Raw genomic sequence first — 27,007 nt, forward strand, 5'->3', positions numbered from 1 at the left:
AAAGTTGAAAAAGAAGTATTCTTTGTTTTCCCCTTTTCATTGATAATGTAGGTGCAGGAAGAATAAATTAACTTGCATAAGGATACATATCTAGGAAATGTACAAATGGCTCTGACTTCAGGCAGTGTTCAGAGGTTTTGAAATCACAAAAATCCTGATTCCTAAAAGAACTTGTGGCAAAAACAGAAAAGTTTCAGCATGAGATTCAGCAGCAGTGGAGCCCCTAAGGTTTCAGGAAGGTGTCCCTAATTAGGGTAAGGTATGAACTTTTAACCTTTTTAGTTATCAGGAAAGGTTGTTAACCTATATAAGAGATGATCTGATTTGCTTAACAGAAAGAAAAGGAATCTTTTTTTTTTTTTTTTTTTTTTTTGGTACTGGGGGATTGAACTCAGGGGTGTTCTACCACTGAGTCACATCCCAAGCCCTTTTTATTTTTTATTTTGAGACAGGGTCTCATGGGCTTTGCTAAATTGCAGAGGCTGATTTTGAATTCATGATCCTCTTGCCTCAACCTCCCAAGCTGCTGGGATTATATGCATGGGCCACACCGTACCCAGAGAAAAGGAATCTTAGTGATTAAGATGTATAGATTTATTAGTATAATACAGAGGCAGCAAATGGGTTCCTGCCTAGAGAAGACTTAAGAGTAGTTTAGCACTGAACAATGTTTGTTTTGATATCCACAGATAACACCTTACTTTTATTTAGCTTAAACATTTTGTGGTGAAAAAGGATGCAACCTGCCTATAAAACTGCCTTCTTATTTAATAGTTTAAATGTTTTCCCCTCAGGGATCAAATATTCCAAATTTGGTCATGTAAGTTACCACATAATTATCATACCAGGGAAATTAGCAAAAAATTTAGTTCAAGATGGCAACCTGACATATTTGAGGCAGCTTAGTAGCTTGTGCATTATGGCAGTGTTTCTCCCACGTACAATGACAGTCGGTCTTGTATATAAAATGAGAAACAAATGTCTCCTGTGGTTTATCAAAAAAAAAAAATGACAGCTTCTGGAGCTATGGGTTAGCTCAGTGGTAGAATACATGTTTATTATTTGAAAAACCCTGGTTTCAATCCCCAGCAATTAAAAAAAAAAAAAAAAAAAAAAAGCAGCTTCTTAATTTTTAAGACATTTTGGATAACAGATAAACAAAATTATACTTGTCATGCTGAATTGTGGAGCATTTTATTCAGAAGGACTTCTACCACTTCCTATTTTTGACTGGTTAAGTCAAGAGGGTAACTAGTCAGATGAAAAATTAAAAAGTTATCAGAAAGATGTACAGGAAATTTAAAAAAGAACAGAACCTTTCAAAGACAACAAATTGATTCATAATTGAATAATAATCCATTTCTTTTCCTGCCATTTTGAGTCACTGTTACTCTTTGACATTCTCCTCCTCACCCTATTGTTTCATGACTCTCCCTGTATTGTCAAGAACTTTATCCCATACCTCAGTTTCATACAACTTTTCTAGAATCTTGTAGCATAAGTCTTGCCCCATCTCTAATATTAAAACCAACCTAATTTTTATACCAAATATTCTTTATGGGTGGGTATCTTTAGTTTTTACTTGTTTTGAATTATAATAATTCCAATGCATAGCCTACAATTATGCTATTCTTTACCTTTTGTCTACTCATATCGTTATCCATCCACCTGCTTGTCCATTGTTTCCTACATAATTTCTAATTGTAATGTTACAGTAAAAGAGTCAAGAGAAACAGTGAGATTGCAGATAACACAAGTAAGTAGCAGAATTTTTAAAAATTAAATTGTGTAATGTATGTATACATATGAATATTCCTTTTACTTAGTAAAAAATACAGATAGTTCACATAATAATACATATTTAATTCTATATAATCCATTGTTTCCCCAAGATTAAAACATATCCTGGGGCTAAGCATGTAGCTCAACAATAGAGTCCTTGCCTAGCATGTGCAAGGCCCTAGGGTTCAACTCCCCATCGTGCAAAAGTAAATAAGTAAATGAATGAATAAGTAAATAAATACAAACATATCCCATGTGAGGTATCTGCAGTGCAAATGACATCAGGTGATAATAGTTCAATAATATTACAAGTTGGAGAAGCTCTGCAGTATCAATTCATAAATAAGAAGACCTATACAAGTAGAAAAAAGGGAAAAGCTGGGTCTTGTTCATGTCTTTTTTTTTTTTTTTTTTTTTTAACTTTGTTATTATGGTTGACTGAATCCTTTCCACATTCCTTGTCTGTTCTGGCAATAAATTTTAATTGTGGTATAGAAATGCTTTCTCTTTTTGTAAGATAGGCTTCAGTAGAATATGAAATGTATAGTTAAACCTTAGAACTGAAAAGATTTCAGAACTATTACATCAATATCAAGTTACTTCTTTTTCTAAACATTTAAGATGAAAGAGATTTAAAAATTATTTATAGTGTTTAATGTTCTATTTTCCTTTGTTCTTTTCTCTCTCCACATTTTTTATTGGCACATTATAGTTGTATATAATGATGGAATTTGTTACATATTCATTCATACATGCACACAATAAAACAATATAATTTGGCCAGTGTCACTCCCCAGCACTTCATCCCTCCCTCTTCTCTCCCCCTCTGGTCCCTTTCTGCTTCTGATCTCCCTTTGATTTTCATGAGGTCCCTGTCTCCACACCTTTCCTTTTTCCTCCTCAGCTTCCACAAGAGAAAAACGTATGACCCTTGATCTTTTAGTTTGACTTAGTTCGCTTCACATAATGGTCTCAAGTTCCATCCATTTATAGTACTTTTTAAAGAGATCCAGTAACCTAATGTAAGACAAAATATTCTTATTTCCATAGTTTCTTCACTCCTACATGCTTCTAAAAATATTATAGTTTGTTCATCATAGGAAAGATTTGTGGAATTATACTGAACAGAATGTGTAACAAATTTCCTTTAACCAAATTCTGGCTTGTGTTTTTATTACCTGAAGTTTTATGATCATGGGCTGTGTATTAAGATAAACTATCACCATTGAAAACGGGTTTTAATATTAAAAACATTTTAGATTTGCATTGTTCATGATAGTAGACAATAGCTACATGTGATTATTGAAATTTTATTTTAAAATTGTAAAAAATTACAAGTTTACTTCCTTAGTGGCATCGGATAGTGCCATTTTAGATCAGTATTTCTCAGCATATGATCCTAATCAAAATCATCTGAGTACCTTTTTAATAAATGCAAATTACTGGGTTCAGCCCCATATCTATTCAGTGAAAACCTCTCAGTAAAGCAAGAAATCTGTATTTTTAACTAATAGTAAAATTTGAGAACTTCCATATATTATGCATAAAAATATATTTAAAAAATTTTTTTAGTTGTAATGAACATAATACCTTTATTTATTTTTATGTGGTGCTGAGGATTGAACCCAGGACCCACATGCTAGGCAAGTACTTTACCACTAAACTACACCTATAGCCCATAAAAAATATTTTACAGGGTATCATTTGTATATGATAAAGGATAATATTAACTATTTAAAACTAAATAAAACGGATGCAGCTGCATTATAGATTAAAGATAAAATGCTTATATTAGAATTATTAAATGAATTTCTGGTATGATTTTTAAAAATTGCATGAAGATATAATGTGTTCATTTAAAAGTGACTAAGTACAAATGCAGAAAAATTTTAAAAAAATCTTATAGGACAACATAGCAGTACATTTGAAAGCTTCAGTGAAATGGAATTTTTTAGATATAACTTAACTGTCATAGTCTACTAACAGAAAACTCAAGATCAGATAATTTTATCATACTTCCAAGGAACAGATAAATCTTGTAAGTTCCAAAAAGTAGAAAAGAATTGTACCTGCTACTGTGAGTCTGGTAAGGTAGGTCCTTAATACCAAAATAAATAATATAGTAGTCCCCCATTATCCACCATTTTGCTTCCTTCAGCTCCAGTTTACCCCTAGTCAAGCACAGTTCAAAAATAAATAGTTTATAAGTTTTAGATTACACAATGTTCTGAATAGCCCCATGAAATCTTATGCCATCCCAACCAGGACATGAATCATCCTTTGTTCAGCATATCTACATTATATATGTTACCTATTGGGGGGGGGTGGTCCTTTCTAAGACATATTTGCTTAGCTCAAAATTGTCTTATAGAAATGGTTTAATTTTAGGTATTATATTTAGGTCTGTGATCAATTTCAAGTAAATTTTTTATATGGTATAAAGTATGAAGGAATTTTCTTTTGACTTCAGCACTATTTGTTAAGAAGACTATATCCCTAACTAGTTGGATTATCTTGATACCTTTGTCAAAAACAAATTGAGGGGCTGGGTATATGGCTCAGTGGTACAGTGTTTGCCTAGCATGCATGAGGCCCTGGGTGTGATCCTCAGCACCACAAAAAAACAAAACAAAACAAAATGAATTGAGTTGTATTTTGTTCTCTGTTCTGTTCCATCCTCATATGTCTGTTCTTTTATCAATACCACATGGTCTTGATTACTGTGGTTTAATAGTATTTTTGTTTGTTTGGTGCTGGATACATTGAACCCAGGGCCTCATGCACACTAAGCACAAAATCTACCACATCTGCACTAAGTCTTGAACTTGCGAGTCTGCCAACTTTTTTCTTTTTCAAAATTGTTTTGGCTATTATAGCTCCTTTACTTTTCCATATAAATTTTAGATCATCTTGTCAACTTCTTCCCCAAAGGGCTACAGTTATGATTCCATTTATGTGATATTCTGGAAAAGGCAAAAATTATACAAACAAAAATCAAATCAGTGGCTGCTGGAGGTAGGGAAAAATGACCACAAAAGGACACAAAGAAGCTTCTGCGGTCACAGAAATTCATGGTGGTGGTTATATGAGACTGTATATTTGTTTAGAACTACATCGCTAAAAGAGTGTGTTTTGCTGTAAATAATTGATACCTAAATAAACTTGGATGCAAAAAATAATAAAAAGGAATGGGCTTGATATTGCACTACGCTGGAATTATCCCATGAATAAGCAAGCACGCTCATTCATTAGATAAAAATCTGCCTTAATGTTTATTTTGGGGTCTGGGGTTATGGCTCAGAGGCAGAGCGCTCATCTAGCATGTGCAGGGCACTAGGTTCAATTCTCAGCACCACACATAAATAAATAAAATAAAGGTCCATTGCCAAATACTAAAAATATATTTTTAAAAAATATTTATTTTTGAATGATAGTTTTTTCTGCATTATATTTATATATTAATAAAATTATATCCAGTGTTACATATAGGAAAGTGTACTATAATATAACCTTTACCTCATTTACCAATATGTACTAAAGAATGATATTTTAATGGCTGCATTATGTAAATGTACCAGAACTTACCATTCTGCTGTGAAATATTTTCATGAATTTCAATTTTCACTATTTAAATATTATTTTCTAAAAAAATCTCGCAGTAAAATCATTACAACATACATCTTTAATTATTTCCCCATGATAAATTCATAGATGTTGAATTAAATAATAGGCATTTTTTAGGTTTAGATTCTTTTAGTGCCTCTCTACAACTCTACTATTCCTAGCAGTGTAGGACAAATGAAGAGAACAGATTTAGATGAAAAGGAAGTGTGACAGTTACTAATATTATCAGTTGTTTAACATAAGTGCATGTAGATTTTATTTGGAGAACTATAAGTAAAATTTTATGTACTACTTGACTCAAAATAAGTTCGTTTAAAAATACATTTCAAATGGTCCATTTCATTTTTATAGTTAGGGTAACTGGGTTGCTCTTTTACCTAAAATATTTTCCAGTGTAAAGAGTACCTAGAAACTTACTAATACCAGTGAATTTTTTCTTCTTTATCCCCTCTTTTCAAAATGAAGACTTCATTAATCCCCTCTTCTAGTACTGTATTTGGAAATGATCTTGAAATGAAAGCTTCTCAGATACATGAAAATAACCCTAAGCTACCTCTGGCAGATAAAGTCTTCATCTTCATTGGTCACCAAGAAAGTCCAAATTAACTTTGTTTTTTAAAAAAGTTTCCATCAATAGGAAAGAAAACTGTAGCAAGGATATACATGGAAAAGCCTGGGGTTGAAGGCATATTTGGGGTAGAGTCATTGTGGTGATGGTTTATAGGGGAAGAGAAATGTTTCAAACTGTGTAAAATTATCATTAGATAATTTTCGCATTGGATAAAAATTACAGCTTTCAAAACCAGGAGCTAGCCAAATGGTGCAGTAATGATAATAAGCATAGTGCCCTATGTACATTTTTGTTTCAGTTGATATTCATATAACATAATTAGATGTAATATAAAAGTATTAAACATTAAGCTGTCTTGAAAAACAAGGATCATGTTTCATTCATTTTTATTTCTCCCACTCTAAGTACGTTTAGTAATAGGCAACTGGTAAGTGTTGAACCAAATAACTAGTTTCATTAATTCTTCTCAGCAGACTGGATTATGGGCAGAACTTGGAAAGATTGAGAATAATTTCTTAAAGCCACTTCATACAGGACTTAATATGTCAAAAGCACATTATGAAGCAGAAATTAAAAATAGCCAAGAAAACAGCCAAGGTTGGTAATATGCAATTTTTTTTTTCAGTAAGTTACTCAAATTCTGGGACTATCATCTTCAAAAAAAACACTTTCAGTACATATTTAACTTACGCCAAACAAGGGACCACAACAGCTATTATTTTATTTGTAATTAAAGTAATTCTTAGTTGATCTATAAGGCAATTACTGTTGAAATTGGATTAATGAAAATTTAAACCAAATTGAAGCATATTCTGTTTTAAAGCTCAAGTTCTGACTTTGAGTGTGGTTGTACTACAAGCTAACGCTTTCTTTTGTTTTGCTAGAACCATTCCCCCATCTCACTCCTGAATAAATCTGAACAAATTATGAGACAGAATCTTAGATTCAGAATTACTTTGTCAGAAATTCTCCTGTAATAATCTTGTGATCTCTTCCATATATCTATGGTGATATTTTTAGAGGCATTGCTAGAAATTTGTTTTTCAGATTTATAATGATTATAATTCAGTTTATACTCTAAAAAAAAGTTTCATGCATCCTATACATGACAAAATAATGTTCATCTAAATTAATACTTTTGATATTTGTATTTGCTTGTAACTTGGTATAAATATTCCTTGGGCTGACGTTAAGATTCAATAATTTACACAAATAACTTACACACTTTTTTTCTTTTTTTCTTATTTTTTTTTTAATTTTTATTTTTTACAGACCGCATTTTGATTCATTGTACACAAATGGGGTACATCATTTTGTTTCTATCGTTGTACACCATGTAGATTCATACCATTCGTGTAATCATACATGTACATAGGGTAATGATGTCTGTCTCATGCCACCATTTTTCATACCCCTGCTCCCTCCCATTTCCCTCTGTAATCTAAAGTTCCTCCATTCTTCTCTCATCCTCACCCCCATTATATATCACCCTCCACTTATGAGGGAAAGCATTTGGCCTTTGGTTTTTGGGGCTTGGCTTATTTCACTTAGCATGATATTCTCCAATTCCATCCATTTATCTGCAAATGCCATTTTTTAATGGGGAGGGTAGCTTATAAATATATTATTAAAATCTGAGGGTTGTTTTACTTATATCTTTTGTGAGGGGTACTAAACATTGAACCCAGGGATGCTTTACCACTGAACTACATCCCCAGCCCTTTTTTATTTTTATTTTTGAGACAGGGTCTCACTGAGGTGTTGAGGCTGACCTCAAATTTGTGATCCTCCTGCCTCATTCTCTTGAGTTGCTAGGATTACAGGCATGCACCACTACACCTAGTTCTTGAAAGTTGTTTTAATGGTGAAGTATGATATGATTTTTTTTTTCCTTCTCTTCCAGTAGTCCAGAAGTCTAAGGATCTTTGTTCTGTAACTGTAGGTGGAGAAGAGATCCCTAATATGCCTCCTGAAATGCAGCTTAAGGTGATTTGAAGTTTTTTAAAGCTACATCAACATGAAATTTTTTGTTTTCTTGTAAAGGCAGCATTAACAACACTAATTTTTCTTGGCATTACAGGTCCTACATTCAGCTCTTTTCACGTTTGATTTGATTGAAAGTGTTCTGGCTCGAGTAGAAGAACTCATTGAAATCAAAACAAAGTCTACCTCTCAAGAAAATGTTGGGATAAAGTGAAAGCGTTACTTCCTAAATAAAAACTAATAAGTACAATATTTTCCATTATGTTTTATTTAATACATTTATAAAAACAATTTTACTAGACAATGTAAATATAGCTTTTCTCAGTTGCATGTTTCTATAATGGATTAGTATTCTTTGGTTTTAAAATATCAAAATATTACTTTTGAAAATTCAATACAAACTAATAATTTTGTATTTTAATTTCATAAAATGTTGAAATGCTTATTCATTCATATAGGGAGTTTTTAAAAACAGATTTTCTGCTTCATAGGTGTCTGTAACATTTTAGAACTCCTAGTGTGAAGCTGGTTATCATACCACTGTAAAAGTGTAGTAAGAAGTTTTGAGTTCAGGGCATTTGATTGGTTCTCTTAGTTGCCCTCTCTTTCCATGCTCAGAAGCAGTCTTAAGGAAGAGTCCCATCGCCAACTCTAGCAGTTACAGTGTGAAAGCACCTGCAAAGATTAATTTTAGAATAGTGACTGCCAATTGTGGAAAACCTAAAAAATAAATATGACTCTTCCTTTAGTCCAAGGAGCTAATTAGAAAAAATTGTATTTTTTTTCCAACTCCATATTTGTACATCCAACGTAATTTGTATCATTAAAAAATTGCATGGGTTTTGTTTTTGTTTTGTGGTCCTAGGATTTGAACCCAAGACCTCATGCATGCTAGGAAAATGCTCTACCACTGACCCAGCCCCATAAGTTTTACAATATATGTATGTACAAGTTATTTTCTATATATTATTAAATGAATCATTCAACAAAACTCCTAAAATAAAATTACCTTTAATTGTATACATGTTATTACTTTAAATCAATATTAACATTTTCAAAGAGTACATTTCAGCATTATAATTTAACAAAGCCAATTATTTTGATATTCTTCTAAAATGTTGCTTATAATTGGTACTCTAATTTGGGTTAATTGCATCTCTGCCCAGTTTTATCTTTTGAAGTGTTTTCCAAACAGGACTTTGCTCTATGATGTAAGCTTTAGTTGTTACCATTCTATAGCAGATGCTATCTATGTATGGTTTAGAGGTAGTCTGGAAGAAGATATAAACATGCATTATTTATAGGAAGCAAGGTATTTTTTTCAGTCACATAAAATATACCTAATTTTAACATTCAACAAGTATTTCTGAAATTAAAAAACATGTATTATTAGAGTAATAGGAAAAATACTCAATTTCTATCATCAGCAAATTTCAAGCATAGCCAAAAACCAGAATACGATAAGGGTTATGTTCCAAATTTAAGAATAAGGAAGACTTAACTTTATCTAAGGGAGTTAGGGGTATCTGGGTATACTTAAGAAAAGAAAGTGGACAACTATGGAGAACATTCCATAAAATAATGTTTGTACTCAGTATATGACTGCTATCTGGCCAGTATTTATTTATACTTAAGAATTTGAAGGAAGATAAAAGTAGCCACTAGGGCTATCATGTATATAGCTAAATGTTCTTTTGGCCCAAACTGAGTCAAATGGATAGTAGCTACCAGAAAAGTATATGAGAGGCTGAGTTCAGGCTTAGTAAAAAGCTTCAAGCATGAAATAGCAAATTCTCTGAGGTAAACAGAAACAGACTATTTGTCAATCTTGCTTAAAAGGGTGTGCAATTTGAAGTTAAAAACCTAGAGCACATTAGTATTTGTATATATAAATGTGTCTTTCCCACATGACTTACCTTGGCTACAGTGCACATAAGATTAATAGCATTTACTGTGTTGTGTACTGGAAGTATCCGTAAGTTACTTCCCAGGAATCTGAAAAAAAAAAAATATGTTACAGAGATCATATATCTTGCTGGTATTTGCTCTCTTAAATAGGCATAGAGAGTACATGAATCTTGATTGTCATGTATTTATTCATTACGTGTTTATTCCTGATTAATGCCACAGGATTTGAGGTGACTTTATACCCAGAATTTAAGTCTTTAATTTTAAAATGGTTCACTTTTGGTTTAGTCTTGAAGAAACTCATAAGTCAGCATGAACTTCAGCCACTCTGACAGACTAGCTGTTTGACCTAAATTTTATTAAATATGAAAGTAAACATTATAAAGTTTATCTTGTAACAAAACAAAACTCACCTGCATTTAAGAATTGTAAACTGAAGTAAACAATACAGTAAGAAAGAAAGAAAGAAAGAAAGAAAAAAGCCTGTAGTGCTGTTTTTCCATACCTCTGCTGAATCCTGAACATCAGTTTCCATTCTTCAGGCCCATGGAGGGCAGCAAACAAAACCAAAAAACTATTTTGGTGAATGTTAATAAACTTCTCAATTTTGGTTAGAAATATTTCTTCAGTTGACATAATGCATTCTTTAGCATCCATTAATAAAAATGCAACTCCTAGAAAAGGTAAATGTAATATGAAATCAACCTGTCATATAGAGCAAAATTTGTAAACTCAACAAAATTAAAAATAGCTATAACAAAATGTCCAGACCCTAAATGCATAAGGAGTAGAAATTATAACATAATTTTTAACAAAAATTATTTAGGTAGTTTTGAAGTGCTGTATATAAAATAATTATTTGCACAGCAATTTTGTCCAGACAAGGCACTGTCCACATGAAGATAATGCCTAACTTTAGTTAAAAGCTTGATTGTATTTTAAAAATTAATCTTTTTGTTAAAGAAACACATATTTAATGGTTTATTAGAAAGTATATTCCACAAGATACTGGTGAGCAAGGTATCTAGGAAGAGGTCTCATGGAATTTCAATGCCCTCTCTGGGCCCACCACCTTCTAGGCACCTCCATGTGTTCAGCAATTCAGAAGCTCCCGTGACTTTTAGAAGCTATAAATCAACTAAAGAAAGGGTAGTCTTAAGCAAATATTCAATTATTTCTTGTTGGAGAAACCTTTCTACCTGAATACAAGTAATTATATAAATTAATACACTCAACAGATATCTGGGATCTCTGAAATAGTATGAAGCACATAAGAATGGTCCTGAGGGAAAAGTTGATTGAATTATAGTTCTTTAAGATATGGTAAAAATCTGTGGAAAGTGACTTCATGATTATATAATAACTGGATGAACTTGAGCAAACTTATATAACCTCTGAATATACATTTTCTACTCTATAACATGGGAATAACTTTTTGTTAGGCTTGTCAAAAGGATTAAATAATGTCTATAAAGTGGCAAAAACATATAGTAGGTCACCAAAAATACTTTACTTCTCCCTGGAGGACTCTATTCAGTCAGGAGAATGAATTTGAGACTGGAATACTTTCAGCCTGGAGGTCTTATTTCTAAGAGCTTTTGAAAGCACCAGTTTTCCAAAACCTCTGCTACAATATAAGTCTGTTTGCAGTCTTCTTAATAAAAATCCTTTATCTCCCTCTCTTTTATCACTTCTGTTATTTCCCAAGCACAGGTGGAGCTGCCCCTTCCCATCTCCCTGGCCTTCTCTTAATCTAAAACCTGTACTTTGCCCATGACTCATAGTTGTACAGTTTTATGATTTCAGGAACATTTATTTGTCCCCACACAATTCTTTAATATTTGTTTATAACCTATTGAATAAACTCTCATATAAAATCAAGATTAAAAAATCTCATTGTTTTTGCATTTAAATTTTGACCAGTGATGTGATGATATTGGTCTCTTGTTAATACAGTCAATACTTTAATATTATTGACTGTTGAGAGAGTGGCTTTTCTACTTTCATCTTAGTTCCAAGGTGAGTAGTTTTTCTCCATCCTCCACCATACTCCATTGGTTCAGTTTTAACAACTGTAACCTAAACAGGCATATATTCTGTAGTTGATCATCTGTGTTTCCATGCAGTAACAACAATTTAACACATTCACCTCTCCCTAAAGATAATATGTTAACTATCACATAATTTCTGACTTGCAAAAATTATTAGAATTTATGTCAAGGCAGTTAGCAAATATACTGTACCAGAAAGAGAAAATATAATTGATCCATTTTCCACTGTATCTGAATACCGAATCTTGTGGCTTTGATTTTCTAGGGCAGTTGCAATTTCATAACTCTTGAAAAGAATTTTTGAAATATAAACTTAAAGACATGCTTACAATAACTTTTACTATAGTTAATGAAAAAAATTTAAAGTTTAATCGCTTATTTTATAATATATCACTTGTAAAGATTTTGTCACCAAAAGAGAAACAAAATCTGTTCTCTATGGAGAAAAACACAACAGAAATATTTTATGCTACTTAAACACTGATTGTATGTTTGGAAATGAATTAATGTACTATATATAGATAGGTTATTTGGGAGCAGAAATTAAGAACAGGATTGAAGAAATAACCCATAAGAACATGGAAATGAAAACTTAAAAAAAAACTACTTGGAAATGGATTTGACATGTATTAATGTATAACTCTGGAAAATGGATGATGGTGTGTTTCTTAAATAGTTGACAGAACCACAAAGTGCCAGGAAACAGATGACCACCCAGGAGACAACCAATTCTCCAATTCATCAGTTTTTATTAGTTATTTTAATATACTCTTAGCAGGTGAGTCAGAAAACAGCATTACTGTCTTCTGGCTTAGATGCTATTTCAAAAATTGCCTCATTCCTATTCTACCCAGGAAATTAGATCATATTACCCAAGATATTAAAAACCTAGCAGTTAGTACTGGAGTTGTAGCTCAGTGGCAGAGCACTTGTGCAGCATGTATGAGACACTGGCTTCAATCCTCAGCACCACATAAAAATAAATAAAATAAAGGTGTCCATCTACAACAAAAAATATTAAGTAAAATCCTAGTGGCTAATAGTGTTTCCTAACTGGTTAAAACTTGAGCTTGTTAGTCTCCAAGTGGATAAAAATAGGTAGATTAATTTTATATTTTCCTTCAGAACATGTATATTTTAAGCACACAGTCTAAAATTATGTATAAAATACATGCTTTCCTTCCTTCCTAAGAGAGTTTTTTTGTGCTACTTCTATCCTGACCTAGAGTTCAACTAAGGCCCTTTATTCTATGGTTTTAAAACTGTACATTGCTTTCAGCAATGACAGATTAAGTAATTTAGGCCAACTCTCCTGCTGAAAGCAACTTGAAAAACTAGACAATTAAAAAAATCTGCTTGAATGCATCAGAGAGCTAGCAGGATAGTAAAAACCTATAAGGTGAAGATCTGTACAAAAATTCAAAGATATAACCCTAGCATTTAGGCCACATCTTCCCTGAGGGCACCTGCCAATTCAGGAAGAGGCAGAAGAAAAGCTAAACGAAGTTTCTGACAAAAGTAGAGCAGCTCTCACTGGGCATGAAGCCCAGCTTCAAATCATTTCAATCCCAGAAATTATATTAAGGTGATACTGAATTACTAGTACTCCCAAATACCTTACAGAAGCACTCCCTAGAGCAACTTTTCTCAATCAGGTCTTCTCTATTAGGCCTGATGAATTACAGAACAAAGAAAATTATTTGAGTAACTTTTTTCAGTTCTCCCATAACTAATGCCCTTCCAGATGCACAGGAGATAAGATAATTCATCAAATACAATAAATGACTGAGGGCTAGGGTTGCCAGATTTAGCAAATAAAAATATAACATCCAGTTAAATTTGAATTATAAATAATTATGTAATTTTTAGTATAGGTATTACCTCATGCAATATTTTGGACATACATTAAATGCATTGCTCATCTGAAATTCAAATTCTGTTTTACCTGGCAAATAGGGTATTAGGGGTCAATTCTCTCACAGAATTAAGGCTTCGCTAGAGAAATCTAATATTATTTGAGGTCTCCAATTACTTCTACAATTTTTCAAATAAAAATTCCAACACAATAAAAATTAATCAGACATACAAAAAATAAGATTACATGAAAGTGAATCATCAAAAATAATATACAGAAAAATAGACTAACAGGCAATCCATTATATATTGAAACTATAATACAAACCTTAAAACAGGCATGCTTACTATTATGTTCAAGGAAATGAAAGATAAGGTTGAGAATTTTAGATTTAAAAAAGTTCCAGAAACTATATAAAAGGATGTAACAGATGTGAAAGAGGGAAGCTTCCTAAAATTTAAGTCCAATCTTTAAAGTGGAAAAAGTGGTATATCAAGCCAAAAGTAAAGGGAAAAGATAAAGATGAGAAAAGCATAGATAGAATAACAGGAAAAAGCATCCAGACTTGAAAGTGTGATTCTTAACTGATGAGTATGAAAGATATACATGAGTCAGTTAATTTGGGAACAGTGTTAGGAATAACCATAGGCAGATTATGAGAACCCATGCATGCTATGCTAAAGAATTTGAATAATATCTTATTGGGAGAGCTAACTAAAAATGATAATAAAAAGAAAATAATAAAGGTAAAATTAGGAAGTACTGAATTGAGAGAAATAAGTTTAAGAGTTAATTTATTGGACTGGGAGTATAGCTCAGTGGTAGAACACTTGCCTAGTATGTGCAAGATTCCGGTTCAATCCCCGTTACTGGGGGAAAAAAAGGAAGAGTTGATTTGTCAACATAAATGGGAAGTTAAGGTAAGGTTTTCCAAAATATTTTTCAAAGATTATTAATCCCTTGAGATAGTCCCATAAAATATGAAAAAAAGTTCCTTAGTCATATAAAATTAGAAAACACTAAATATTATTTTGTCTCCTTTGGGGGTTTCATAATACATTTGAGCACATTAAAGCCTCAGAAGAGGAGTAGAGTGAAGAAAAAACTATTTCAACTTTGTTTAAATAAGCATTCCAAATAAAATCCATACAATAATCCTTCCTGAATATATAATATCTATTAATATCCTTTAAAACTAGTATTATGTCTAGAAAATCTACTCATGTGAAAGTAAATATAAATTTAAACAGAGATGAAAAAGGGCACTTAATAACTGATAGTTTACAATAAAAATTAAAAGAATGCCCATATGAAAATTTTAACTACAGAAAAGGCAAATTTCATGAGTTCAGCTTAATAAATTTAACAACCTTATGAAATGGGTAAATATTTGCAAAATTATAACTTATAAAATATACACAGAACAAAGTATAAAAACCTAGTAGAGAAAACCCCATAGAAACTATTGTTTTCTCACATTTCTTAAAAGATTACTAGCACAGAAAATTTAATACCTAATTCCCATCCCTTGCTTTTTTTTTAGCATTGGGAATTGAACCTAGGGCCTCGTTCGTGATAGGCCAGTGCTCTATCACTGAATTATATCCCTACCCCAGGAAAATTCCTTTATAACTTAAAGTACAAATAATTTCCAAACTACATAAACTGTTAGGTACACAAGGAATTTGGAGTAGCAGTGAGGAGGAAAACCACTCTATTCCCTACAAAAATAGTTTAATGAAGAAATGCAAAGATTAGTTATTTGGGTTCTTATCAACAGATAACACTAACCATGTATTTTAAAAATAATGTACTTATTTCTGATTAAAAGGAAAGACAGCATAAATTAAGCTTAGATGTATATTAACATAATAAATATTATTTATGGCAATAGGTTAACACCATATATAATAAAATACTGGAGTTTTTTTTTTTTTGTTTTGTTTTGTTTTGCTGTGCTGGGGATTGAACCCAACTGAGCTATATCCCCAGCCCCTGGAGATATTTCAATTAAGATCAGAAATATTGTTCTGGTTGCTTTGCAGGTCACAGCAATATAACTCAAAATAAAAATATGAGATATAGCTATCAGAAATTCTCATTAATTACAAATTTTCATTGACTACAATGAAAACCCAACAGAATCAGCTGATAACGTATTATGAAAAGTCAGTGAAGTGCTTAAGTATAAAACAAATAACCACAAACTAAAGTTTCTCCATATGTATAGATTGAAAACACTGCAGAGAGAATATCAGACTTTACAATATTAACAAAACTTCGATACTCTAGGTACTTAGTAAGAAACAGGAACAATCTGAAGAAACACTTTAATAGAAGTTAAGACCTTCTTTGATGGACTTATTAGTAGACTGAATGTGAGTGGGAAAGAATCAACAGGAACCTCCAAAACTGACAAGCAAAGAGAACACAGAAGACGGGAGACCCAGAATATCCAAGGACTATGGAACGAACTATAAAAAGTGTAACATATGCATAATGGGACTATCAGAAAGAGAAGAAAAAGTGAAAGGCACAAAAGAAACATTTGAAGCAATAACTGACTTCCCCAAATTAATGTCAGATACCTAATCCTATATCCAGGAAGCTCAAGGAATAGTTAGCAGGAAAAATTCCAAAAAAGGTATACCTAGACATATCATACCTAAACTGTAGAAAAATTTCTGGAAAGAAACAAGAGACAGAAAACAGCTGACTATAAGAGGAGCAAAGATAAAAATTACATGATTTTCTCTCAGAAACTAGAGTAGCAAGAGATTGGTGTGAGATAATTAAACTGGTGAAAAAAAAACAACCTAGATTCTGTACCTAAGAAATTATTCTTCAAAAGCGAAGGATAATTGTGCTGTTTATAGCAGTACAATTCACAACAGCCAAACTATGGAGTCAGCCTAGGTACCTATCAATGCTGTCAATGGATGAATGGATGAAGAAAACACACACACACACACACACACACACACACAATGAAGTTTTGTTTAGCCATAAAGAAGAATAAAATAATGACATTTACAGGAATATGGATTAAACTTGAGAACATTATATTAAGCAAAATAAGCCAAATTCAGAAGGTCAAGTGTTATGTTTTCTCTCATATGTGGAAGCTAAAGAGGAAAAAGGTAAAGAAAGGCATAGGGATGGGTGGGGGAATCTCATGAAAACTGAAAAGACCAGTAAAGGAAAGGGACGAGGGGGAGGGAAGAGTAAAGGGAAAGAGGAAATACTGAGGAAAAATATTGACCAAATTATATTGTTATATCACATGCTTATACAAAGATGTAAACAATGAATCCTACCATTACATATAATTATAATGCACCAACAAAAAATATGGGGAAAAAGTGAAAGAGAGAAAGATGATGGATTAGAGGTAATCAGCATTTTACCTACTGCCTCAAGAGACTGAATCAAAACAAAGGGTGTGTTATCATATGTTAAGGTAGTGTGACCACAGAAAAGCACTAGAGTGCAACTCTAGGGAGACAGTGACCAGGTAAAACCCAGAAATGATGGTTTTTAGAATAATAAGAAAAATAATAAGAGAAATGGAATACATCAACACTGAGCACCAGGTAGCTCAATAGGGAGAAGAAGCACCCCTTTGACAGGCTGAAACAGAGAATCTTAGCAAGATCTAGGAGTGCAGAGTTGTCAACCAAGCAAATTATGCAGTCTGAGCAGATCAGAATCTTGAACTAGTGTTGGAAAAGAGATTCCCTGTACTTCTCAGCAGATTCAGGCAGTGCTAAAATAGGGAGTCATCTTAAGAAGAGTCCCATGGTCTGAGCTTACTGCATGGGAGAACTGAAACTGCTGCATTTCTTAAATCTCCCAGACTTAACAGTCTCTTCTCTTCACAGCTCAGTGGGTATCCACCCGCAAGAGTCAGTTTGGGCACAGGAAAGTCACAGAGACATAAATCCACTGAAAACTCCTGGCAATAGGATATGTAGTCTCAGAGGCAGAGGGAAGTAGAATTAAAATTGGCAGAATGATCTCTGTGACAAGTAGCAAGAACAGCTGTGTGTGAATTTGCAAGGGGGCTGGGTCTAGGAGAGGTCAGCTGGGTTTGGCAGATTGCTTAGGGCCTTCAGGTCCCTACCTCAGTTCAAAGCCCATTGGCTTGGTAGCTTCCCTCATGTACAGAGGTATTCAGAGGATAGCCACCACAATTTGGTCATTTGTCACAATCCTGAGCACATGACTGTGGGTCTTGAGAACAGAGATGCACAATTTGGACTGGTTCGCAGGCTTGGTGGATGAGAAGGTTTGACCAGTAACTCCACTGGCCCTGGATGTAAAAGACAGGCCTCAGGCCCAGCCTCAGACAACTTTGCCTTAGCCTGCACTGGTGGACAAAGAGCGGCAGAGTTCAGCCTACAGATGTCCTAACTGCTCTGACCTGTTTAGGCTGGGACTAACAAGGAACACACTGAACTGCACCTACAATCCACAAGCCCCAGATACCTGATGGATTCCAAAGTTAGAGGCTTCTGAAAGATCTGTCTCCATTTAAAATTCTTGGCAAGGAGGAATCTTATTCTTTTGTTGTTGTTTGTTTGCTTTCTGTTTTTACTTTGTTCTGGGTCATTTTTTTAAAATAAAGGAGATTAGAATTTAAGAAAATAGAAAATAAACACATGAAAAAAAAGATCAACACAGTAAAATATTTGCATTTTGAAAAGACCAATAGATTGATAAAACTTTGGCAAGATTACTGAGACAGAAAAAGTGAATTATATCTTATTACTAATACCAAAAATGAATAAGAAATTTTCATTACTTCACTTTAAGCCCAACACAAAATCAGAGAATAAAATATTATGGGTAAACTTATTCTAACTAAGATGAACATGAAATAAAATTGGCAAAGCTTTTTTTTTAATTGTAAACAAATGGGATACATGTTGTTTCTCTGTTTGTACATGGAGTCCATTTGTGTAATCATAAATTTACATAGGGTAGTGTTGTTTGATTCGTTCTGTTATTTTTTTCCTTCCCCCCAGGCAAAGCTTTAAAAGTACACATAAGCCAAACAAACAATACAGAAAAATAATCAAATTTTTCTAAAATCTTTTTGAAAATGGTGCTGTAGCAACTGAACATCTGGACATTTGTATGCCAAAAAAAAAAAAAAAAAAATGAACTTAAACACAGACTTTCCACCATTTACAAAAATTAACTCCAAACAGATAAATGTAAAATGCATAACTATAAACTTCTAATAAATGACAGAGAAAACCTACATTACCTTGAGTATGATATCTTTTTACATATAATAGTGGTATAATCCAAGAAATAGTATAAATATTTTAAAAACTGGAGTTCATTCATGTTACAACTTCAGTACTTGAAAGGTAATGTTAAGAGAATGAGAAGAAAAGCCACAAACTAGTAGAAAATATTTGCAAAAGACACTTTTAAATAAAGGACTGATATCCAAAATATACACAGAACTCAAAGCTCCACAATAAAAAAGAATCCTATTAAAAAATGGATCAAAGACCTTAACAGACATCACCAAAGAAAGTAAACAGATGATCACAATAAGCACAAGAGAAATGCTCAGTGTCTTATGTCTTCTTTTTTTTAAGATTCAAGATATTTTATTAACAGCTACTACAAACAGTAAGATACCTCAATTAAATTACCAAGTACAAAATTAACATACAAAAATCAGTAGTTTACATATATTCAAACAATCTTCTGGAATATTTAATGGAAGAAAAGATTTCATATATAACAGTAACAAAAAATATATTAATATGTTTGTCAATAAAAATGTGAGACCTATTAAAAGTAAAAATTAAAGTACCACTGAAGGCAAAAATTAGCCTTTCTACAAACAGAAGGACCATATTATTGTGTAAATTAATTTGTAAATTTAACAAAATCTCAATGAAAACTTAATAGTTTTAGGCTATATCACCTGATGCTAAATTTAGTGAAAAAAATAAACATAGAAGTGGGACCAGCACTAAAACACATTAAGCCATTTTAAAAAGTCTAAATAATTTAAGAGTATCTTACTGGTCTATTAGCAAAACAGAATGCCCAGAAGTAAATGCACTCTGATGCATATAGAAATTGAATGTATAAAGAGGACATCACTGTGGAAAAAGAAGTAGTCAATAAATGTTATAGGGATAAGTAAAGTAATATCCCTACCTTACCTCATCTATGATGATAAATTTAATATGTACCAAAGATATTTTTTAAATAATATAACCATTAAATAATAAGAAGAAAACAAAAATTTTTTCTTTACAAATCTGGAGTTAGCAAGAACTATCTAACATTTCATGAAACAAAATCCCCAAGTCATAAATTATTTCACTGGTTCTTTTGTTACATAAAAGTCAATTTTTTATGGAAAGAAGCATCATAAGCAAACTTTTAAAAAAGACAACTAAGGGAGATATTTATAGTTCATATCACAAAGAGTTATCCTTCCTAACATGTAAATTGACAGAAGCGTAACCTTTTCAAAACATAGAAAAAGGAAATAAAATTTGCTATTAATAAGCAACAAGATAGTTAATTTCACTCATTAAAAAGAAATGTAACTCCACCAGCAATGTAAAAGTGTGCCTTTTTCCCCACATCCACGCCAACATCTATTATTGTTTGTGTTCTTGATAAAAGCCATTCTAATTGGAGTAAGATGAAATCTTAGAGTTGTTTTAATTTGCATTTCTCTAATTACTAGAGATGTTGAAAAAAGGCACACTTTTACATTGCTGGTGGAGTTGCAAATTGGTGCAGCCACTCTGGAAAGCAGTATGGAGAATCCTAAGAAAACTTGGAATGGACCCACCTTTTGACCCAGTTATCCCACTCCTCAGTTTATACCCAAAGGACCTAAAATCAGCAAACTACAGTAACATAGCCACATCAATGTTTATAGCAGCTTAGTTCACAATAGTTGATTGTGGAACCAACCTACATGTCCTCCAACAGATGAATAGTTAAAGAAACTCTGGTATGTATACACTATGGAATACTATTCAGCCATAAAGAATAATATTATGGTATTTGCAAATAAATGGATGGAATTGGAGAATATTGTGCTAAGTGAAATAAGCTAAGCCCAAAAAACCAAAGTTCGAATGTTTTCCCTGATAAGTGGAGGATGATATATAATGGGGGTGGGGTGGGGAATGAGAGAATAATGGGGGAACTTTAGAATATGTAAAAGAAAATGAGGGGGGGTATGAAAAATGGTGGAATGAGACATCCTTACCCTATGTACATGTATGATTACATAAATGGTATGAATCTACATTGTGTACAACCATAGAAATGAAATTATGTACCCCATTTGTGTACAATGAATCAAAATGCAGTAAAAAAAATTTTTTTTAAAAGAGAAATGTAAATTAAAACTGTGGATGAAAGACCATTTTCTCTCTCTCCATTGGCAAAAGTCCAAAGTTAGATAACATACTCTACTGATAGGACTCTGGAGGGGAAAGCATTTTCTCATGCATCCTGACAGTGGTGTGCTAAAGCCACCAAGAATTATCATAGTCTATCTGATTCAAGGAATTGAGAAGGATTTGTTTGACATACATGGATGTGCTGTTGTTTGGGGCATAAATATTTATGATTGTTGTGTTTTCCTAATTTATGGTTTCCTTAAGCAGTATGCAATGTCCTTCTTTATCCCTTCTGACTAACTTTGGCTTGAAATCCACTTTATCTGATATAAGGATGGAAACCACCACTTTTTTATTGAGTCCTTGTGCATGGTAGGTTTTTTTCCCATCCTTTCACCTTTAGTCTGTGAATGTCCTTTTCTGTGAGATGAGTCTCTTGAAGGCATCATATTGTTGGGTCTTTCTTTTTAATCTAATCTGCCAGTCTATGTCTTTTGATTGATGAGTTTAGGCCATTAACATTCAGGTTATTATTGAGATATGATTGGTATTCCTAGTCATTTGGGTTTATTTTTATTTTTTAATTTGACTTGCTTTCTCCTTTGAGTGTTTTTTCTCTAAGGTAGTTCCTCCTTTTGCTGACCTACATTGTTGTTTTTCACTTTCTCCTCATGGAATATTTTGTTGAGAATGTTCTGTAGTGCAAGTTTTCTATTTGTAAATTCTTTTAACTTTTGTTTATCATGGAAGGATTTTATTTCATCTTCAAATCTGAAGGTTAGTTTTGCTGGGTATAGAATTCTTGGTTGGCAACCATGTTCTTTCAGAGCTTGAAATATGTTGTTCCTGTCCCTTCAAACTTTTAGGGTCTGGGCTGAGAAATCTGCTGATATCCATATTGGTTTCCCCCATATGTAATCTGATGCTTTTCTCTCGCAGTCTTCAAAATCCTATCTTTATTTTGTATGTTAGACATTTTCATTATAATGTGCCTTGGTGTGGATCTGTTGTAATTTTGTGCATTTGGTATTCTGTAAGCCTCTAGTAGTTGATTTTCCATTTCATTTTTTAGGTTTCAGAAATTTTCTGATATTATTTCATTGAATAGTTGTTCATTACTTTGGTTTGTATCTCTGTGCCTTCCTCAATCCCAATAATTCTTAATTTGGTCTTTTCATGATATTCCATAGTTCTTGGAGGTTCTGTTCATGATTTTTTACCATCTTCTCTGTCTGGTCAACCTTATTTTCAAGATTAAATATTTTATCTTCATTGTCTAAAGTTTTGTCTTCCAAGTGATTTAGTGTGTTGGTGATGCTTTCCATTGAGTTTTTTATTTGGCTTATTATTTCCTTCATTTCAAGGATTTCTTTTTTTTTTTTTTTCCAGAATTTCTATCTCTTTGTTGAAATGATCTTTTGCTTCCTGCAGTTGCTCTTTCAACAGTTTATTGGAGTGATCATTCATTGCCTGCATTTGCTCTCTTATCTCATCCTTTGCTTTGTGAATCATTTTAATTAAGTATATTCTGAACTCCTTTTCTGACATTTCTTCTACCATGCTGTCACTGGAATCTATTAATATAGAATCTTGGTTTGTTTGGAATACTTCCTTCCCTTATTTTTTCATGTTGTTCATGTATCTTCCCCTCTAGCAGTGCAGATCTGGGGTATTGCAGTTTCCCCTCTATAGGCTTACAGTGACCCTGCAGGTTTCCAAGACCTCTCCTTTAAGGGGGAGATAAATATTAGCAGCACCCAGTACAGATAATATACAGCCCTAAATCAAATAACTCCTATGAAGATGTTAATAATATTGTCATAATGAGCAGAGAGGATGAGTTCAATTATTATCTACAGTATAAAAAATAGATTTGCAATGAGGTCTATGGTTTCTAATGGTGGACAAAGAGGATGGGGAGGGGTGTAGGATGTAACTGTTACTTGGATAAGAAAAGAATACACAGAAATACTAGATTGTAGGAAGAGTGAAAGCAGAATCAAAAGAAGTTGGTTGTTAGCATGAGAAAAGGGAGAAAGAGACTCTGAGGAAACAGGTAAACAAAAGGAAAACAGAGAGCGAGAAAAATAAAGAAATAAAAACTTAAAATTTTTCAAAAAGGAGAAAAAAAAATCTACACTATCACAGTCATATACAATTCAACTCTCCCAGTCTTAAGTAGCCTGATGCATGACAGGTACCTGACAATGAGCTTCCAGTCTCCAGCAGGCATCTCAGGATGGGAATGGCCCCACCTAAAGATTGCAGCTTCCACTTCCAGGATAATCCAAGATGGCTCCACTGGCTTTCAAATGTGTTGGCAAATGGGGAGCTGCAGTGCAGGGCGCAGGCGCTGAGTCCATGTGGGGTGCAGTAGGTTGGACTGGGGGTGCTGGAGGCAGGGCACAGTTGGAGCCAGGGGTTCTGCAGATCCTGGCTGTTGTCCCAAAATGGCGGCAGCCATGTGTAACAAAACCTGTGTGTACTGTGACAGTGGACTTACTTCCTCTCATCATTTCTTACTCTTTCTACCCCTTATAATGTATCTTCATATTAATTTTACCTTCATTAATGCCTATCTTCTTGCTGGCTAGTGGAGTTGTAGGAGTTATTTTCAATAGATTTTTATTATATGATATCTGATTTGCTTTTAAGTTGCTGCTATTATTGGTGGGTATTTTCTCCTCTCAAAGCAGTACTAGGGCTTGAATCCAGCACTTTAAAAATGTTGAGTGGGTACTTTGATGCTGAGATATACCTGAAACTCAGTTGAGAGAATTTTACCTTATCCCATCTAAGACCTAATCCTATTCAAACTTTGATGCAACCATAAGCTTAAATAGGGGAGACAAAAATCACCCTGCTGTTGACCCAGCCCCAAATGTAAGGGGATCCTAAAGATTCACTATTGGATATTCACCCCCTTAGTAAGACCTCACCCATGAGGAGCCTAGTATAGGTTACTCCCAAACCCTTTCAGATTATGAAGTGCCCACAAGTGAGGAGGAGTAACCATGGGGTACACAGCTCATATACTCAAACATCTATATCATGTCTGCCTGAACTAGGAGAGGGTCCTCGCTCATGCAAGTCCAACAGAGAAACCTGGTCCCCCAGGTTCCAACAGAGTATGCACAGAGTCAAAATACACTAAGAATAGCCTAAGAAGCTATAGGGAAACTGCAATGCAAAATCTAAATAAAATTAATCTCAACAGTACACAACAAACCAATGTTCCATAGTACTCTATAAAGAGAAGGCTGCATCCCCAACAGATGCACAAATCTCAACATAGACAAGATATAAGAGAAAAATAAGGCAATATGATGCTTCCAAAAGTTCATAACTCCCCAATAAATGAATCCATAAATATCAAAATGGATGAAATATCAAAGAATTTTTTTATTTATCATAAACAAATGGGATACATGTTGTTTCTCTGTCTGTACATGGCATAAAGGCATACCATTTGTGTAATCATAAATCTACATAGGGTAATGTTTGATTCATTCTGCCATTTTTTCCCTTCCCCCCCACCCCTCCCACCCCTCCCCTCCATCTATACAGTCCTTCCTTCCTCCATTCCTACCCCCCTCCCTAAACACAACTCCAACCCCAACACTAACCCTTCCCACCCCCATTATGTGTCATCGTCCACTTATTAGCGATATCATTCTTCCTTTGGTTTTTTGAGATTGGCTTATCTCACTTAGCATGATATTCTCCAGTTTCATCCATTTGCCTGCAAATGCCATAATTTTATCATTATTTATGGCTGAGTAATATTCCATTGTATATATATACCACATTTTCTTTATCCATTCATCAATTGAAGGACATCTAGGTTGGTTCCACAATCTGGCTATTGTGAACTGAGCAGCTATGAACATTGATGTGGCTGTATCTCTGTAATATGCTGATTTTAAGTCCTTTGGGTATAGGCCAAGGAGTGGGATAGCTGGGTCAAATGGTGGGTCCATTCCAAGTTTTCTAAGGAATTTCCACACTGCTTTCCAGAGTGGCTGCACTAATTTGCAGCCCCACCAGCAATGTAAGAGTGTACCTTTCTCCCCACATCCTCGCCAACACATATTGTTGCTTGTATTCTTGATAATCGCCATTCTAATTGGGGTGAGATGGAATCTTAGGGTGGTTTTGATTTGCATTTCTCTTATTACTAGAGATGTTGAACATTTTTCCATATGTTTGTTGATTGCTTGTATATCTTCTTCTGTGAAGTGTCTATTCATTTCTTTAGCCCATTTGTCAATTGAATTATTTGCATTCTTGGTGTAGAGTTTTTTGAGTTCTTTATAGATTCTGGAGATTAGCGCTCTATCTGAAGTATGATTGGCAAAGATTTTCTCCCACTCTGTAGGCTCTTTCTTCGCATTGCTGATAGTTTCCTTTGCTGAGAGAAAGCTTTTTAGTTTGAATCTATACCAGTTATTAATTCTTGCTTTTATTTCTTGTGCTATGGGAGTCCTGTTGAGGAAGTCTGGTCCTAAGTCGACATGTTGAAGCTCTGGACCTACTTTTTCTTCTATAAGATGCAAGTTCTCTGGTCTGATTCCGAGATCCTTAATCCATTTTGAGTTTAGTTTCGTGCATGGTGAGAGATATGGGTTTAGTTTCATTCTGTTGCATATGGATTTCCAATTCTCCCAGCACCATTTGTTGAAGAGGCTATCTTTTCTCCATTGTATATTTTTGGCCCCTTTGTCTAGTATGAGAAAATTGTATTTATTTGGGTTTGTGTCCATGTCCTCTATTCTGTACCATTGATCCACCTTTCTATTTTGGTACCAATACCATGCCGTTTTTGTTACTATTGCTTTGTAGTAGAGTTGAAGATCTGATATTGCGATACCCCCTGCTTCACTCTTTCTGCCAAGGATTGCTTTAGCTATTCTGGGTTTTTTATTCTTCCAGATGAATTTCATAATTGCTTGCTCTATTTCTGTAAGGTACATCATTGGGATTTTAATTGGAATTGCATTGAATCTGTATAGCACTTTAGGTAGTATGGCCATTTTGACAATATTAATTCTTCCTATCCAAGAACATGGGAGATCTTTCCATCTTCTAAGGTTTTCTTTAATTTCTTTCTTTAGTGTTCTGTAGGTCTCATTGTAGAGGTCTTTCACCTCTTTTGTGAGATTGATTCCAAAATACTTTATTTTTTTTGAAGCTATTGTGAATGGGGTAGTTTTCCTAATTTCTCTTTCTGAAGATTCATCGCTTATGTATAAAAATGCCTTAGATTTATGTGCATTGATCTTATATCCCGCTACTTTACTGAATTCACTTATGAGATCTAAAAGTTTTCTGGTGGAATTTCCTGGTTCCTCTAAGTATACAATCATATCATCAGCAAATAGGGATAGTTTGAGTTCTTCTTTTCCTATTCGTATCCCTTTAATTTCTTTGGTCTCTCTAATTGCTCTGCCTAGAGTTTCAAGGACAATATTGAATAGAAGTGGTGAAAGAGGGCATCCCTGCCTTGTTCCAGTTTTTAGAGGGAATGCTTTCAGTTTTTCACCATTTAGAATGATATTAGCCATGGGCTTAGCGTAGATGGCCTTTACAATGTTAAGGAATGTTCCCACTATCCCTATTTTTTCTAGTGTTTTGAGCATGAAGGGGTGCTGTATTTTATCAAATGCTTTTTCTGCATCTATCAAAATAATCATGTGATTCTTGACTTTAAGTCTATTGATTTGGTGAATGACATTTATTGATTTTCTGATGTTGAACCAACCTTGCATCCCTGGGATGAAACCCACTTGATCATGGTGCACTATCTTTTTAATATGTTTTAGTATGTGATTTG

The 27,007-nt window shown here is 33.5% G+C and overlaps 2 protein-coding genes across 8 annotated transcripts in view; one reads left to right on the plus strand and one right to left on the minus strand.

Moving 5' to 3' along the window:
* The window catches only part of Glmn (glomulin, FKBP associated protein), a 38,926-nt gene extending 30,714 nt beyond the window's left edge, over positions 1–8,212 (plus strand). For 4 of the 7 annotated variants that reach the window (XM_047518519.1, XM_047518510.1, XM_047518502.1 and 1 more), the window contains 3 exons: positions 6,448–6,574; positions 7,881–7,963; positions 8,058–8,212. In XM_047518519.1, the coding sequence (XP_047374475.1) occupies positions 6,448–6,574; positions 7,881–7,963; positions 8,058–8,174 (327 nt within the window). In that variant the 3' untranslated portion in view covers positions 8,175–8,212. The remainder of the gene's footprint in view (positions 1–6,447; positions 6,575–7,880; positions 7,964–8,057) is intronic. The other 3 variants (XM_047518541.1, XM_047518533.1, XM_047518547.1) reach the window with 3 other exon arrangements.
* An 884-nt stretch (positions 8,213–9,096) lies between these two features.
* C1H1orf146 (chromosome 1 C1orf146 homolog) overlaps positions 9,097–27,007 on the minus strand; it is a 29,778-nt gene continuing 11,867 nt past the window's right edge. Inside the window, exons 2-5 of the mRNA XM_047517195.1 lie at positions 12,112–12,205; positions 10,374–10,542; positions 9,877–9,955; positions 9,097–9,231 (exon numbers count right to left, since the gene is read on the minus strand). Coding sequence (XP_047373151.1) covers positions 9,097–9,231; positions 9,877–9,955; positions 10,374–10,542; positions 12,112–12,205 — 477 coding nt within the window. The remainder of the gene's footprint in view (positions 9,232–9,876; positions 9,956–10,373; positions 10,543–12,111; positions 12,206–27,007) is intronic.

The sequence above is a fragment of the Sciurus carolinensis genome, chromosome 1 (assembly GCF_902686445.1).
Source record: "Sciurus carolinensis chromosome 1, mSciCar1.2, whole genome shotgun sequence".
NCBI lineage: Eukaryota > Metazoa > Chordata > Mammalia > Rodentia > Sciuridae > Sciurus > Sciurus carolinensis.